This window comes from Phacochoerus africanus, chromosome 13 (assembly GCF_016906955.1).
Source record: "Phacochoerus africanus isolate WHEZ1 chromosome 13, ROS_Pafr_v1, whole genome shotgun sequence".
NCBI classification, from domain to species: Eukaryota; Metazoa; Chordata; class Mammalia; order Artiodactyla; family Suidae; genus Phacochoerus; species Phacochoerus africanus.
The window spans coordinates 18,528,780-18,546,925 of NC_062556.1; the positions used below are offsets into that span (position 1 = coordinate 18,528,780).

Genomic DNA, 18,146 nt, shown 5'->3' on the forward strand with positions numbered 1-18,146 from the left:
TCGGGTTCTTTACTGTTGAGCCACAAGGGGAACTCCTAAAATAGTAGAGTCTTAATGAAAAAAAAGTGAATTCCCTAATCCCCTATTAAAATTCTTCAATGCAATTCCTATACTTAAAGGACAAAATCTAAATCCCTTGCAAGGCACAGGTTTTTTCTGATCTGACTTTTGCCTACCTTTCTAAGCGCACATCCAGTCTCTTCCCTCTACCCAATTTTACCCTCCAACATGAGGACTACAAAGTCTCTCTTCAAGCTCGTGTGGAGTGCCTCGGCTTGGCAAATACCTACTCATTCCTCATGTCTCAGTGCAAATGCACCTTCCCCTGTGACTCCCTCCCTTACTTCCCCGTGGAAAACCTGGTCCTCAGTCTTCAGTCTTGGTAGCATCTCTACTTCTACTTTCTGCTTGACTCCACCATCTATTATATCGTAATTGTTTACATGCCTAGTTTTTTCCCCATTAGAAGATAAGGACCACATCCTTCTTTTTGTATCTCCAGTGTCAAACACACAACCTCACCCACAGTTAAAAAAAAAAAAAAGACATCAAAAATTAAAAAGAAAAAAAGGAGAGTTTTCTTGTGGCACAGCTGCGTTTTCACTGCAGCAGCATGAGTCGTTGCTGTGGTGTAGGTTTGATCCCTGGCCCGGGAACTTCCATGCAAATAAATAAATAAACAAACAAAAGATGATTATGAATGACCTCATAAGAGCACTGGAAATTTAAAGATTTACAAAAAGTGTGTCTGTGGAAAATCTAAAGCAACCTTTTAGCAGAATTACTGGCAAACTGGAAACTTCAACAAGCCTATGCAGAATATAATTACTACTTTGTAAGTGGAAGAAAAAAATCTTGTGCTTAAAACAAAAGATTGAAGGAAAATATCCAAATGTCAAAAGCGTAGTGTCAGAATGGTGAGAAGCTACAGATAATTTTTCCCTCTTTTTCCTGTTTTTAAAAACGTCTGAAATACTTACCTTAGCCTAATAATATTTTCCAAACTTTGAAATCTACTAAACCAAAACGGCGAGAAACAAGCTCCATGTATAAAAGAAACCTAACTCCAAGCATGGAGGAAAATGATGAGAGTGGAGCACCTTGCTGCCCCAAGAACAGAAAAAAGAAAAGATGTACAATGTACATACTTCCAATACACTGGCTTTTATGATTAGCCTTATTTTACATTCCAAATCTGTTTGATCATCTTTTTTGAGATCCAAAAAAGAGACTCCTTACATGAAGCAAAACCAATTAACATTCATGGATATAAGAGGAGATGCTAAGAGGTATACCAAGTGAAATGAGACAGGGTCTCTCTCTTCATCAATTTAGTTTGGTGGAAGAGGGTAAAAAAAAACACCAAGATGAAACACCAACCATATTCAATTGAGTGATAAATTATGTGGTATAGACAGCAATCTATTTAGCCAAACCAACATAAAAATGCTATCAATATCTGATGAACAGGGCAGTCTGAGAGGGTAATTATTCCAGTTTTAGACTGGAAAGAGAAGCTATCACAGCTATGAACCACAGGTATCACACTAAACCACAGAGGTATTTTGCAAATTTGAAGGCTTGTTGAGTTTGTTTTTAAGTGTAACAGAAACTGGAGCAATAAAATCAAATTCTAGACCGTTGCTTTTCTAAGAAGAAAAAATTACCTAAGGAAACAAATTGTACCTGAGATTTTTGTCTTTGGGTTTCGACTACTGGGAAGAGCTCCATCCAGAGACTGAGCAGAGTGAAAAGGTTGACTTTAGAAAGCCTTGGTATTTCACCTACAAAAGAAAGGGCAAACATCTTAAAGATTTACTAACGATGAAAATAAGAACTAAGCTCAATGCTACTTGGGTGCTGAAGTCCTAGTTCAGCTGTTTTAACAGGAGGCAGAGAAAAAGGATTTGTGTACTGGAAAATCAAAGTGCTTTCTTAGCAGGAGACTGGTATCAACCGCCTTGCCAGCAATCTCCTCTGGCACTTTCAAAAGTTGGACCCTGTCACCCGGCAGAAAAAAATAGTATAACTCATCAAGGTAGCTATGGAAACAATCCAAAAGAAGTTATGAAAATTCCTTGCATCTGATGTCATCGTGGAGCAAGTTTTACTTTGGACTGTGATGAGACGTTGCAACAAGGGCCGCAGTTAGAACACAGAACTAAAAATACGGTGACCTTTGAAGGTAAAGCAGAAGAAATACAGGAAAGTGTCCCGTGCGGTTAATTTTGATACCAAGTCAAAAACAAGGTTGGGGGAATTTTCAGGCTCGTCGATCCCCGTAGATCCCACCTCCAGATCCTGGAGGAAGAGTAAAGGGGGGCAGTGAGCGCAACTTCAAAATCCTGTGCAGCGAGGCCAAGGAATCCCGGTGACTGAGAGACGCGCCCAGGGCGGAGATAGGACACACTGGAATAGAAGGGCAAGCGGGGACCGGGAGTGAAACCGCGGGAGACGCACAGAGGAGAGCGAAAGGCTGGGGGGCGGGAACAAGGTTCGAGGCACTCACCGGTCATGCTGCCAGTCTGGGTGCTGACTGACCGCCCAGCCTCCGCGCTCTCCAGATTTTGCATCTGCCCTGCTTCTTTCATCCCCAGCCTAGCTGTCTCTGCTGTCCAGGAAACCTGTCGCTATTCGGCATGATCTTTGCCCCAGCTACTCCACCTCTCGTCCCCTCCCAACAACTGTACAGCAACCGCCACCCCGACGCAGCCCAATGACGTAGGAGCCCGGCCGCCATTTCCGGGCGCCTTGTGTGACGTCACGGGGAAGCGTGGCCGCCGTGGCGCCGCGCCGCTCTTTTCCCGGCGACCGGGTAGGTAGGAGACGCTGTGCAGTAAGTCGTTGCAGGCTTGTATTTGACTCTGTTGTTTTGCTGAAGTATGGTCGCTTGAGGATGTCTTGGCTCGAAGTCCCAGGTTGCGCAGGCTCTGACAGGCTGATGAGGGCAGCGCGCGCTTGAGAGTTTAGGTCAGAGAGCGAAGGAGAATTGAAATGGGAACCTGCCCCATCTGTGGTCTGAGAGAATTTGAGGGGCGAAGAGGGGTGAGCTGGGCGGTCCAGATTGCTATCCTCTGAGATCGGCCTGTCCTAGGGAATTTAGTGCCGGGGACCACCATAGGGACGCTGTGCTTCTTATTAAACACATGAGGAACTGAGAGTTGGAACCGTAATTGTGGGGAATTGCACAATACGGGGGTAGGAGGAAGTGGCCCCTGGAAAATCTGAGAAGAACGTGGCATTTTGGATTTGTGTCCAGTGCAATTTCTTTTTATTATTTTGTAATTGTCCTAGGCGGGACTCAAAATGAAGCCCTTCCTTCCCCCAGTGACTCAGAGCCTGGTTTCCATCACCAACTTGTGCTGTTATCACAACTTGGTATACTTAAATATAGCAAGACAGAAAAACTGCTCAAAGACTATGAAAGCAAAAGCCAACGTTAAAAAGTACATCATCTTGTGGTAGACTCAAGAGAGAATCTAAAGTGTTGATGGGTATGATTATGGTTCATTAATTTTCACTATAATAGTATTCATTGTAGCTATAGATCACCATTTACTTATCCATATTTGAGTCAGAAGACATTTGCACTCTCTCCATCTTTTTGCTGTTACAGACAATGCTGATTAAAACATTTTTGTTGCCGCGGGAGCGGCCCAAGAAATAGCAAAAAGACAAAAAAAAAAACCAAAAAAACAAAAACATTTTTGTATATGTCTCCTTATGTTCATGTAGAAGAGTTTCTTTAGGGACTAAGGAATAGGATTCTTGGGTTGTCAGGTTTCCCAGCTAAAGCTGAAAAGTTTTCCAGAGAGATTGTTTGCCTACCTGGCTGGCATAAAATGGTTTCTCTTGGCTATAATGTCCCCTGATTTCTTCTTGGGTTGATTGTTTCCTCTCTATGAAATACCCATTAACCATTTCTCTATTTTGGTAGTTCTATTTCTTACTCATTTTGTAAGCATTTCTTTCTTTCTTTCTTTCTTTCTTTTTTTTTTTTTTTTTCCGGTTGTCCCAGGGCCAGGGACCAGATCCAAGCCACAGTTGTGACCTACATGGTGGCAGTGCTGGGACCTTTAACCCACTGCACCCATTGCATATCGAACCTATGTCCTAGCTCTACAGAGACACCGCCCACCCTATTTCATCACAGCAGGAACTCCCATAAGCATTCTTTATACATCCTGGATAGTCCTTCTTGGTTGGGTATGTATATAGTAAATATCTTCTCCCCATTTGTCACTTGCTTTTTCACTTTTTTTTCTTGGCTTTTTTAGGGCCAAGGAGGCACATGGAGGTTCCCAGACTAGGGGTCAGATCAGAGCTGTAGGCTGGCAGCTGTAGCTCTGATTTGACCCCTAGCCTGGGAACTCTTATATGCTGCAGGTATGGCCCTAAAAAGTTAAAAAAAAAAAAAGATATTTTTCTATTTCCTCTAAAAGCCACAAATTTTTCCTTTTATATTTATACCCTCATTCATCTAGAACTTATTTTTGTGTATGATGTGAGGTAGGAATCTGATTTTTTTTCCACTTGCATAATTAGTTATCCAGCACTATTTCCTCATTGATCTGCAATGTCACCTCTGTCATGTATCAAATTTCCATATACACATGAGACTGTTTCTGGGCTGTATACTGTGTATCATTGCTTTATTACACCTCTGTAATAAACACCTTTTTTTACCCCCAAAAAAGCCACTTTATTTTCCTCAGAAATAGCTTGGTTATTCTTTTTTTTTTTTTTTGTCTTTTTAGGGCTGCACCCACGGTATATGGAGGTTCCCAGGGATCAAATCAGGTGTAGCTGCTGGTCACAGCCACAACCACAGCAGCGCCAGATCCAAGCCACATCTGCGACCTCCCCCACAGCTCACAGCAACACCCTATGCTTAACCCACTGAGCGAGGCCAGGGATTGAATCTGCATCCTCATGGATGCTAGTCAGATTCATTTCTGCTGGGCCATGACAGGAACTCCGCTTGGTTATTCTTGACCCTTTAATTTTCCATGTAAATTTTAGAATCATAGGGTTACATTCATCAAAAAATTCCTCTGGAGGAGTTTCCCTGTGGTGTAGCAGATTAAGTATCCAGTGTTGTCACTACAGCAGCCCACTGCTGGGGCACAGATTTTATCCCTGGCTGGGGACTTCCACATGCCCCAGGTAGGCGCCCCCCCCAAATCCTCTGGAGTGTTGACTGAACAATGGCTTCAGCTCCGATTCGACCCCTAGCCTGGGAACCTCCATGTGCCGCGGGAGTGGCCCAAGTAATGGCAAAAAGACAAAAAATAGATAAATAAAAATAAAAATTACATCTGGGAGGGGTTCCCGTCGTGGCTCAGTGGTTAACGAATCCAACTAGGAACCATGAGGTTGCAGGTTTGGTCCCTAGTATTGCTCAGTGGTTAAGCATCCAACGTTGCTGTGAGCTGTGGTGTAGGTCACAGACTCAGCTTGGATCCTCCATTGCTGTGGCTGTGGCATAGGCTGGCAGCTGCCCCTCCGATTAGACCACTAGTCTGGGAACTTCCATATGCCTCTAGTGCAGCCCTAAAAAGCAAAAAAAAAAAAAAAATTGCATTTGTAAGTATTGTGGCTAACATATACAAATGCAAATGATTTTTATATATTAATTTTATATTGAGCAGTTTTGTAGATTTTCTTAATTTTTTTTTTTTTTGCCACACCCATGGCATGTGGAAGTTCCCAGGGCAGGGATTAAACCTGCACCACAGCAGTGACCTGAGCCACAGCAGTGACAACACTGGATTCTTAACCTGCTGCACCACAAGAGAATTTCTTACTAATTTTAATACTATTTTTAGTTTATTTTGTTTTCTAGACTGAGACTATATTATCTACAAATAATGACAATTTTATGTCATTCTGGAGTTCCCTGGTGGCCTAGCGGTTAAAGGCTTGGCATTTTCTTTCCTTTTTTTTTATTTTTTTATTTTTTTTTTTTATTTTCCCACTGTACAGCAAGGGGATCAAGTTATCCTTACATGTATACATTACATTTTTTCCCCCCACCCTTTGTTCTGTTGCAACATGAGTATCTAGACAAAGTTCTCAATGCTATTCAGCAGGATCTCCTTGTAAATCTATTCTAAGTTGTGTCTGATAAGCCCAAGCTCCCGATCCCTCCCACTCCCTCCCTCTCCCATCAGGCAGCCACAAGTCTCTTCTCCAAGTCCATGATTTTCTTTTCTGTCTCTTCTCCAAGTCCATGATTTTCTTTTCTTTTCTGTGGAGATGTTCATTTGTGCTGGATATTAGATTCCAATTATAAGTGATATCATATGGTATTTGTCTTTGTCTTTCTGGCTCATTTCACTCAGTATGAGATTCTCTAGTTCCATCCATGTTGCTGCAGATGGTATTATGCCATTCTTTCTTATGGCTGAGTAGTATTCCATTGTGTATATATACACCACATCTTCCTAATCCAATCATCTGTTGATGGACATTTGGGTTGTTTCCATGTCCTGGCTATTGTGAATAGGGCTGCAATGAACATGCGGATACATGTGTCTCTTTTAAGGAGAGTTTTGTCTGGATATATGCCCAAGAGTGGGATTGCGGGGTCATATGGAAGTTCTATGTGTAGATTTCTAAGGTATCTCCAAACTGTTCTCCATAGTGGCTGTACCAGTTTACATTCCCACCAACAGTGCAGGAGGGTTCCTTTTTCTCCACAGCCCCTCCAGCACTTGTTATTTGTGGACTTATTAATGAGGGCCATTCTGACTGGTGTGAGGTGGTATCTCATGGTTGTTTTGATTTGCATTTCTCTTATGATCAGCGATGTTGAGCATTTTCTCATGTGTTTGCTGGCCATCTGTATATCTTCCTTGGAGAACAGTCTATTCAGGTCTTCTGCCCATTTTTCCATTGGTTGATGGGCTTTTTTGCTGTTGAGTTGTATAAGTTGTTTATATATTCTAGAGATTAAGCCCTTGTCGGTTACATCACTTGAAACTATTTTCTCCCATTCTGTAAGCTGCCTTTTTGTTTTCTTTTTGGTTTCCTTTGCTGTGCAAAAGCTTTTCAGTTTGATGAGGTCCCATGGGTTTATTTTTGCTCTAATTTCTATTGCTTTGGGAGACTGACCTGAGGAAATATTCATGATGTTGATGTCAGAGAGTGTTTTGCCTATGTTCTCTTCCAGGAGTTTGATGGTGTCCTGTCGTATATTTAAGTCTTTCAGCCATTTGGAGTGTATTTTTGTGCATGGTGTGAGGGTGTGTTCTAATTTCATTGCTTTGTATGCAGCTGTCTAGGTTTCCCAGCAATGTTTGCTGAATAGACCTTCTTTTTCCCATTTTATGTTCTTGCCTCCCTTGTCAAAGACTAATTGACCATAGGTGTCCAGGTTAATTTCCGGGTTCTCTATTCTGTTCCATTGGTCTGTCTGTGTGTTTTGATACCAGTACCACACTGTTTTGATGACTGCGGCTTTGTACTATTTATTGAAGCCTGGGAGAGTCATGCCTCCTGCTTGGTTTTTGTTTCTCAGGATTGCTTTGGCGATTCTGGGTCTTTTGTTGTTCCATATAAATTTTTGGATTGTTTGTTCCAGTTCTGTGAAAAATGTCATGGGTAATTTGATAGGGATTGCATTGAATCTGTAGATTGCTTTGGGTTGTATGGCCATTTTTACAATATTGATTTTTCCAATCCATGAACATGGAATATCTTTCCATTTCTTTACATCTTCTTTGATTTCTTTGATTATAGTTTTATAGTTCTCAACATATAAGTCCTTTACCTCTTTTGTCAGGTGTGTCCCGAGGTATTTGATTTTGTGAGGTGCAATTTTAAAAGGTATCATATTTTTGTATTCCTTTTCTAATATTTCATTGCTGGTATACAGAAATGCAACTGACTTCTGAATGTTAATCTTATATCCTGCTACTTTGCTGAATTTATTCATCAGTTCAAGTAGTTTTGGGGTTGAGTCCTTAGGATTTTCTATGTATGGTATCATGTCGTCTGCATACAGTGACAGTTTGATCTCTTCTCTTCCTATATGGATACCTTTTATTTCTTTTGTTTGCCTAATTGCTGTGGCTAGGACTTCCAAAACTATGTTGAATAGCAGTGGTGAGAGTGGGCATCCCTGTCTTGTTCCAGATTTGAGTGAGAAGGCTTTCAATTTTTCCCGATTGAGTATTATATTTGCTGTGGGTTTATCATAAATGGCTTTATGTTCAGGAATGTTCCCTCTGTACCCACTTTGGCGAGGGTCTTGATCATGAATGGATGTTGGACTTTGTCAAATGCTTTTTCTGCATCTATTGAGATGATCATATATGATTTTTGACTTTTCTTTTGTTAATGTGGTGTATGACGTTGATTGATTTGCATATGTTGAACCATCCTTGTGAACCTGGGATGAACCCTACCTGGTCATGGTGTATGATTTTTTTGATATGTTGTTGGATTCGGTTGGCTAAGCTTTTGTTGAGAATTTTTGCATCTATATTCATCAACAATATTGGCCGATAGTTTTCTTTTTGGTGTTATCTCTGTCTGGTTTTGGAATGAGGGGGATGGTGGCATCACAGAATGTCTTTGGGAGTATTCCTTCTTCTTCGACCTTTTGAAAGAGTTTAAGGAGGATGGGCATCAGTTCCTCTTTATATGTTGATAGAATTCGCCTGTGAAGCCATCTGGTCCTGGACTTTTATTTGTAGGGAGTGTTTTTATGACCTCTTCAATTTCATTTCTAGTGATCGGTCTGTTCAGTTGGTCTGTTTCTTCTTCATTCAGTTTTGGAAGGCGGTAAGATTCTAGAAAATTGTCCATTTCTTCCAGATTGTCAAATTTGTTGGCATATAGTTGTTCAAGGCTTGGCATTTTCATCACTGGGGCTGGGGTTTGACTCCTGGCCTGGGAACTGCATGCCACTGGCACGCCAAAAACAAAAACAAAAAACTTTCCTGTAACTTCTCTCTCGTGCATCCATTCTTTTCCTAAGATCTTTGTGACTGTTGCTTTGAACAGGTGGATTGCCTTTCTCCACTTCACTTAGTTGTTCTTCCGGGGTTTTATCTTGTTTCTTCATCTGAAACATATTTGCCATCCCATTTTGTCTCAATTTCCATTTGTATTATTAGGTATGTGTAAGTTTATGTTTCTTGACCTTGAAGAAGTGGCCCCCTGTGGGGATGTCCTGTGTGTCTCAGCAGTACACTCCCCTCTCATCACCCAGGGGCGGGGGGCCAGCTACTCCCAGGATAGGTTCTGACCTGTGTTTGTGTTTCTGCAGGCTTCTAGATCATAGCTTTATTGCTTCTGACATCTGCCTCCTGGTGGGTGAGACTGGTACAGAGACTTGTACAGGCTTCCTTGTGGGAGGGCCAGCACCCCCCACGGGTAGGTGCAGCTGGGTCTCCAGCCCTCTGCTGGGCAACGCCATGTCTAGAGGTTCCTGTAGATGCCTGTCTGCAGGTGGCTGTGGTTGTGTTCCTGTCCTGTTGGTTGTTTGGCCTGAGGCGTCCCATGGAGCCTATAGGCTGTTGGGTGCAGCCAGGACTTGGTGCTAATTATGCCAGTAAGGTGTTTGCCTCCAACAAGAGTTCAAGTAGATGAACACTCCCACATGTTTCCACCACCAGCTTTTATGACCCCAGAGCCACAGCTGCCCTCCTGCCTCCATAGGAGACCTTCCCAGATTAGCAGGTAGGTCTGGCCCAGATTCCTATGAAATCACTGCTTTTGCCCTGGGCCCTGGTGTGCATGAGACCTTGTGTGTGCCCTCCAAGAGGGCAGTCTCTCTTTTCCCTAGTCCTCTGGAGCTTCTTCAGTCAAGCCCCACTGGCCTTCAAAGCTGAATGCTCTGGGGGCTCCTCCCAATGCCAGGCCCTCGGGCTGGGGAGCCTGACGTGGGGCTCAGAGCTCTTCCTCCTGTGGGAGGACTTCTGTGATAACATTATCCTCCTATTTGTCGGTCATCCACCCACATGGTATGGGCTTTGATTATATTGCAAGTGATTATTTGCATCTCATTGGGTTTTTTCTTTATGTTTTGGGGTATAGAACATATTTTTTGATAAGTTCTAGTCTTTTTTTTTTTTTTTTTTAAAGGGCCACACCTGCAGCATATGGAAGTTCCCAGGCTAGAGGTCAAATTGGAGCTGTAGCTGCCCGCCTATGCCACAGCAAATCCAAGCCTCATCTGTGACCTAAACTGTTGCTCATGGCAGTGCCAGATCCTTAACCCACTGAGCAGGACCAGGGATTGAACCCACATCCTCATGGATACTAGTTGTGTTCGTTACCACTAGGCCACAAGGGAAACTCCCCGCCCCCCTTTTTTAATGGCCACATCCGTGGCATATGGAAGCTCCCAGGCCAGGGATTGAATCTAAGCTGCAGCTGCAGCAACACTGGATCCTTTAACCCACTGCACCGGGCCAGGGATCAAAACATGCCTCTGCAGCAACCTGAACTGTTGCACTCAGATTCTTAACCCACTGCACCATGGTGGGAACGCCAAGTCTTTTTTAGCAATGGTTGATCTGCAGTTAGTTGTGATTTTGGTCCACGTCCAAGCTCCTTCTGGGTCCCCGTTTGTGTTCACCTTCTGGACCAGGTTTGGGCATTTCTGAATCAGCATCCTGAAGAGGTTCTCTAATTAGACATGCGAGGGACTGGAGGGAGGGATGAGGATGAGAGGACAGGTAAGAGGGAGATAGAGACGGCACTGATGCTGATGGCATAATTGCTTGGATCAGTCAGCTTACATAATAGTGAAAATGGCAATAATAATAATGTTCCAGCGTTGAGCATTTACTAAGTCTCTGGCTCCATTCTAGCTACTTTACATATGTTATCTCACTTAACCTTGTGGATGTTTTTATTATTATGCCTACTTACGGGAATCAAGACACTGAGTACCTTCCTCAAACAGACCCAAATTGAGGGCGTAGGAGCAGAATATAAATGTTTATTACCTCATTTAATACAGCAGCCCTATGATACAGATTTTTTATGATCTCCCTTTTACAGGTGAGGAAACTAAGGCCCTTAGACTGGCAATATCAGCATCATTCAGGAGCTTGTTAGAAATGCAAAATCTTGGGCCCCATTTCAGACCTACTGGGGCAGAATCTGTACAGAACCACCAGGCTAGACCAGAGGGCCCTGTGGGTCTTAAACTCATGTATGCATGAGGGTCCACTAGAAGCTGTGTTAGAACCCACATCCCTGCGTCCCAGCCCTTGTCCCAAATACAAGTCCCTGGTATTTATTTAGCAGCAATACTTTGGCGCTCTGTGGAGTTGCATCCCTCAGGTTCTTTTTGGTATCACATCATCTACCAACATTAGCTGGTAGTGAAAAGCAGCATTTTGGAAGTTCTCTTACAGTGCAGCGGGTTAAGGATCCAGCATTGTAACTGCAGCAGCTTGGTCACCGCTGCGGCACAGGTTTGATCCCTGGCCTGGAACTTCCATGTGCTATAGGCGTAGCCAAAAAACCCCAACATTTTCAAGGAGCAGAAATCAGAGTTTTATTTTCAGGGGTTGACACACTTTTTCTGTAAAGGCCCAGCTAGTAAATATTTTTAGGCTTTGCGAGCCATTGGGCCTCTGTCATATGTCGCAAAAGCAGACAATATATAAACGAACAAGGGTGTCTGTTTTCCAGTACAACTCAGTCAACTCCTCTCATTTAACTTAGAATCAGGGAACCTCCAATGATGGCAATGCTCCCAGTGCAGAGTGTGTCTAAGGAATGGGGCTCTTGGCGTTCAGCGGAGAGAGGAAGAAAGGACTGTCTGAGTCCATTGCTCGTACTGTAGGCGAGGAAAAGCAGTTTTCCCTCGACCCTCCTAAGTTTGTGGCTGAGACCCCCTCTGCAACAAAAAACAGATTAATGAGACAAAAACACACCATTGTAATTACTACATAAGGGGAGCCCACAAAGAAAGGAGACTCCAAAGGCAGCCAGACACCTGAGGCTCATGTACCACCCTGAGCTGAGGAAAGGGACTGGGGTCTGGGCCTTCACCGGGCCGAAGGCCTTTCACAGGAAGGTGAGAAGAGCGGATGTTTGGTGAACAATGTTTGCCCACCATGCAAAGGAGGCTCAGAAGACAAAGTGATCTCAGCTGATGGCTCTTCCTGGTACAGGCCTCCTTTCTAATTTTTTTTTTTTTAGGCAGTAAAGGAGTTAAAAAGCTTTTCAAAGCTGAGTCTGCTGGGTCTTGATAGCTTTCGGTTCAAAATAATAGGTCAAAGTGGCACATTCCGGAAAAGCCTGTTCTGAACCCCTCCACACCATATGCCAGGATTAACTCCCTTCAGGCTGATTACACTGTTAACACCTTGGGATAACTTTTCTACCAGGCTATGAAATCCTAATACTTTATCAGTTTTTGTAAGGTAACCTCTCACCTCATAGGCTATAAATTGTCACTACTTTTTATCAGTTGTGTTATTAATTAAGAAAAAAACACTGTGCCAACAAACTTATATACCCCGAGTCTCGTGTAAGAATCTTATTTGACAAGGTCTTGCTTTTACTCAAGCAGCCATATTATTTTCTTTTTTTTTTCTTTTTTTTTTTTTTTTGGTCTTTTTGCTATTTCTTGGGCCGCTCCCGCGGCATATGGAGGTTCCCAGGCTAGGGGTCGAATCGGAGCTGTAGCCACTGGCCTACGCCAGAGCCACAGCAACGCGGGATCCCAGCCGCGTCTGCAACCTACACCACAGCTCACGGCAACGCCGGATCGTTAACCCACTGAGCAAGGGCAGGGACCGAACCTGCAACCTCATGGTTCCTAGTCGGATTCTTTAACCACTGCGCCACGACGGGAACTCCATTATTTTCTAATAATAGAAAATACATTGCAAAAAATAATCAAGTAATCACCTTTTATCATTTTCTGAGTGTGGGATAACTTTTCTCCTTGGCCTTATGAGAAAAAGCCCTATAACACTCAGTGCTGATTATTGTTGAAGACATAATTTTCTAGCTTATAGGATGTCATCTTGGAGTCCCCACAGGATAAATTCTCCCATCTCCTGTAAGCCATGTGACCTCCCTAACCAAACACCAGGACATGAGTTTCTTCTCACTTTCTCTCTGGTATGATCTTATTTTACCTACACTGGTTTTTCTTAGTTTCGACTCTCTCCATTTCTTTAATGTTTATCTTATTTTGGGCATTTTTATTTAAAAAATTGCTTTCTGTCCTTTATGGAATACAAAATTTTTAAATTTCATCTAATTTTTTTTTTTTTTTTGGCCATGCCCATGGCATGAGGATGCTCCTGGGCCAGGGATTGAACACATAGATCGGCAGTGACAACTGCTACATCTTTAACCCTCTGAGCCACTAGGGAGCTCCTCTGGAGTACAGATTTATTTAAGTCAAAAAGAATGTTCAGGAGTTCCTGTTGTGGCTCAGCAGGTTAAGAACCCAACTAGTACCCAATAGGATGCAGGTTTGATCCCTGGCCTCACTCGGTGGGTTAAGGAGCTGGTATTGCTGTGAGCTGTGGTATAGGTCGCAGACATAGCTCAGATCCTGTGTTGCTATGGCTGTGGTGTAGGCCAGCGACTACAGCTCCGATTCGACCCCTAGCCTGGGTACCTGCATATGCCACACCCAGGTGCGGCCCTAAAAAGCAAAAAACAAACCAGGGGTGGGGCTGTTCAATTTGAGGGTCTTTAGTTCATTGTGCCTTGAGGACAAAGGGGAAGTGATGCTGGTATCTTCAGACTTAGGAAGTAGCAGATAGACACACCAACTCAGGTGTAATGTACTCAGATTTACATCATCACTTGTGTGGCTGAAGTTGAATGTTCTTGGTCGGCGCATGCGTCCTGCCCAGCTCATTCAGAGGGACCTGAGTACTGTAGACAGTTACCCTGCAGTTCTGCTTTTTTGTTTTGTTTTTTAAACAGAATTCACGTTTTATTAGATTAAAATAAACGACACAAAATTGCTTGTCCTCACCAATTAAAAGATACTGTTTTCGGAGTTCCTGTCATGGTGCAGTGGAAGCAGTCCAACTAGGAACCATGAGGTTGCGGGTCTGATCCCTGGCCTCGCTCAGTGGGTTAAGGATCTGGCGTTGCCGTGAGCTGTGGTGTCGGTGGCAGACGCGGCGAGGATCTGGTGTTGCTGTAGCTCTGGCATAGGCTGGCAGCTGTAGCTCCAATTAGATCCCTAGCCTGGGAACCTCCATATGTGTGGCCCTCAAAAGACAAAAAAATAAAAATAAAATAAAAGACACTGTTTTCTGTATTTTTCCTAGGCGAACCACAAAACTCTTGATAAGAAAACGGGTTTTCCCGGTTATGCATATAAATCAAGATGAGGGAGTAGCTATGGTCATCAAAAACCCAGAGGAAAATGGGCAAAACCACACAAATCAGTTGTCAGAGTCTGCGGCTTCAGGTTCTGTCTCAACCATGGTGTTCATGGTCTATCTGCTGAAAAACTGAGCCTGGTCGGGGTGCAGATGTCACAGGGGTGCAAGCAGCAGCCACGCCTGTGGGGCGACAGTGGCCATTTAACAGTAAGGGTAACTCCCTTACTTACATTCTCTTGATGAAAAAGTCAACTCCGCGGGTGAGCACAATTTCTGTCACTTTCTGGTAATTTCCATAACCCGCCATCACAGATTTTTAACAGCATTCTTCAGATACAGTGTACTTAGGTCAGAAGCTTCACTGTACTTTATAAATGTGTTTTCTTCCCTTTTCACTCCCTACTTCCTTAACATTTCTTCAAAGAACCGATAAATCCTGACCATTAGGTCGGTGATAGTAAACATCATGCCCCGAATGCCTTCAATGCGACCCTCACGCCGCAGGCAGGAACCAGTCACAGAGCAGCACTTTCAAGACCATCTTCTTGGAGAACACAGTAGTCTCCAAAGTCTGCAAGTTCAGACTGTGGCCGTTCAGCTGGTAAGTGGGCAGTGGCGGCGGATTTGGTGTGTGACCTTTGGCAAATTTACTTTCAGTGACTAAGAGGCCTGCATGCACCTTATAGTTTTGCCTCCTAATAAACCAATAAAAGATGTCTTTTAAACTTTTCTCAGATATTTTCAATGATTTTTGAATTACTTTAGGAACTCTGACACATTGTGTAGAGTTTGCTCTGTGTGTCTCTCATGAAGTCCAGATCAGGTTTTGCATTAAGAGTTATGTTCCCAAAGCTATGGGACGTGACCTCTTTTGGGGCGATGTTTGGGGGTGTGTTTTATGATGTTTGCATCCGTGCTCCCTCTCCATCTTCATCCTGGGAAGAATCCACAGGACCTAAAGCAATTTGGAAACCTTAGAAAAAAATACATAAAGATCAGGTAGCTGTAGAGCATCATAAATTCTGGACAGAAGCTCTTTATCTTTCCCTCTGTTTCCACTGGAGCCTCTGACAGTGAATCTCCACAGTGTCAGGACTGGTAAGTCACTGTACTTGGCTCAGTGCTCCTAGGACATGTTGAGCTGGCGATGATCCATGTCTGAAAGTCAGGGCTTTGAGGTGCTGGTCTGGGATTCTCCCCAAGTTACTGAGTAAAGCCATCCACTGTTAGAACACTGGGAGTGTTTATAGTGACCTCAAAGGTGAGTTGAGATTCTAGGTTACCTTGGCCAGCCCTGCAGAACTTCCCAGAACGTTTCATTTGAATATCGCATTTAGTGTTCAAAACTGTGGCTTCCTCAAACCAAAAATAGTAATAAAACTCCCTATTTTCCATCACTTTCATTTGTGAATATGACACTAGTAGCTCGAGTGGCTGGTTGCCAAGGAGATGCCAGAAGTTTGTCGCTGGACTTTTTCCCTCAAAGGCTCTTGTTAAGCTGGGATGTTTTTAAGAAGGAAAAATGAAATCAGTGAAATAGAAATCTGTTAACATGCTACAGGGCACAGATGCCTGACCAGCAATAAAGCTCTTCCCTCCGGCATGTGCCGACACCTGCCTATTGAAGGAGGCCCTTTTCCTTCCATCAGTACACCTCTTTCCATGCTCTGAAAAAGGGCAGATATTACACTGTCAAATGCTATAAGCAGTTGCCGTCACTGTTGGAAAAAAAGAACAGTCTTCCTCAGGTATTCTCAATGCAATAGACACCCCATAATAAGCCCTGACCTTCCACAAAGGGCAGAGTGTGGTGATGGCTGGGACTATTTGTCTAAGCCAGGTGGACAGGAGTTTCATTTTGGAAGGCACTTCACTGGACGCAGTCTATACCTGACCACCTCACTGCTCCACGATCAGCTTCCAGTGTGTGTGTGTGTGTGTGTGTGTGTGTGTGTGTGTGTGTGTGTGTGTGTGTGTGTGTGTGTGTGCGCGCGCGTCTACCTGACCACCTCACTGCTCCACGATCAGCTTCCAGTGTGTGTGTGTGTGTGTGTGCGTGCGTGTGTGTGTGTGTGTAGCGGAAACCATGCCTTCTGGACAGGGAGAAAGGCTGATTCTTTTTTTTAATTTTTAATTTTTTTCATTTTTTGTCCTTTAGGGCCACACCCGCGGCATATGGAGGTTTCCAAGCTAGGTTCAGTCGGAGCTGCAGTCCCTAGCCTATGTCAGAGCCACGTCTGTGACCTACGCCACAGCTCACAGCAATGCTGGATCCTTAACCCACTGCACAAGGCCAGGGAGTCTTCATGTTTACTAGTCAGGTTTGTTAACTCCTGAGCCACAAGGGGAACTCCAAGGCTGATTCTAACAGGAGACAGTTAATAGCATGTGAATCGAGGGCAATAATGCTAGCTCGCATTTACTGGATTACTATGTGCCAAACAGTGTGACAGGTACATTGTACTATTAGAATAGGTACATTGCAATAATTATATAACAACATTCAGTTAAAATATTGCAGTGTAATATTTTTAAGAAATTTGTAAGTTTTTAAGAAATATTTCTCCCTGCCCAAAATATGTAGTATCCTCCACATGCATGTATAATTACTGTTATTAAGTCTCTACTATGTGCTAGGCATGGTGCCAGATGCTTTATATATAGTGAAATATTACTTCATTATCTCAGGTCTCAATTGTTACACAGAGATACATTTTTCCAGAATGAAAACCTTGGAATTAATTGATCACTTAAAAGGTTTACTCTATTCCACACCTTTTGCAGAAAGAAAAATACATAGGCCGTTAAAAGTGGCCTAAGTCTCTGTAAACATCCAGGAATGGGTTGTATATAAATTAAATGCTTTCAGTTCAGTGCACTTTTATTACATACTCTGTTTCAGGAGGTTCTGAACAGACACGTCTTCAGTTTTGTGACCTAAGAATATTAAGTGTGTTTCGCAGATAGATACTCAAGCACCCAGGTGCCAGGTGTTCCCATGTAGGGAGCTTGGGCATAAGCCACAGCAAGAAGGGCTAGCTTTAGGGCTGGGGTCCAAGTCAGGGCAGGACCAGCAGCGAAGCCCCCTACTTAGCTGCTGGGCTCCCTGTACATGGAGGCCCCAAGGCAGGACCACCATAGCCCTGTTCCACGGCTGTTTCCTCTGTAGCTTATCAGCTTCCGGCTCCTGCCCCCAGCACTCCACTGAAAGGCTCTCCAAGTTCTGTCTTTTTGCCAAATCCTGGGGCCTTTCCATTACCCTTCTAGGGATACCAGATTTAACAAATAAAAATACTGCATCGGGTTAAATTTGAACTCATAAGTAATGTGATATTTTTAGTACAGATCTTACTTGACTTGGGATGGGGTCGTGTCCTGATAAACCCATCATAAATTCAAAATATCATAAGTCAAAAAATGCATTTAATGCACCTAATGTACCAAACATCATGGCCCAGCCTAGCCTACCTTAAATGTGCTCAGAGCACTTACATTTGCCTACAGTTGGGCAAAATCATCTGACACAAAGCCTGTCTTAGGATAAATGGTTAAGTATCTCATGTATTTTACTGTACTGAAAGTGAAAAACAATAGTTGTGTGGATACAGAATGGTTGTAAGTGTGCAGGTTGTTTACTCTCATGATTGCTGACTGGCTGTCAGCTATGGCAGCGTCACGAGCGAGGGTTGTCCCATACATAGACAGCCTGGAAAAGATCAAGTTCAAAATTCAAAGCGCATTCTCTAAAGAACACATCACTTTCTCACCATCCTTGAGTCAAACCATCATCAGTTGGAACTAAGTACATAAAAC

At 43.4% G+C, this 18,146-nt stretch overlaps 1 protein-coding gene across 2 annotated transcripts in view; it reads right to left on the reverse strand.

The window, feature by feature from the left end:
• Positions 1–3,118, reverse strand: part of CDADC1 (cytidine and dCMP deaminase domain containing 1) — a 47,352-nt gene extending 44,234 nt beyond the window's left edge. The window contains exons 1-2 of one of the 2 annotated variants that reach the window (XM_047755968.1): positions 2,510–3,117; positions 1,687–1,784 (exon numbers count right to left, since the gene is read on the reverse strand). In XM_047755968.1, the coding sequence (XP_047611924.1) occupies positions 1,687–1,784; positions 2,510–2,591 (180 nt within the window). In that variant the 5' untranslated portion in view covers positions 2,592–3,117. Of the gene's footprint in view, positions 1–1,686; positions 1,785–2,509 lie in introns of both variants that reach the window. The other variant, XM_047755969.1, reaches the window with a different exon arrangement.
• Positions 3,119–18,146: the final 15,028 nt, after the last annotated feature.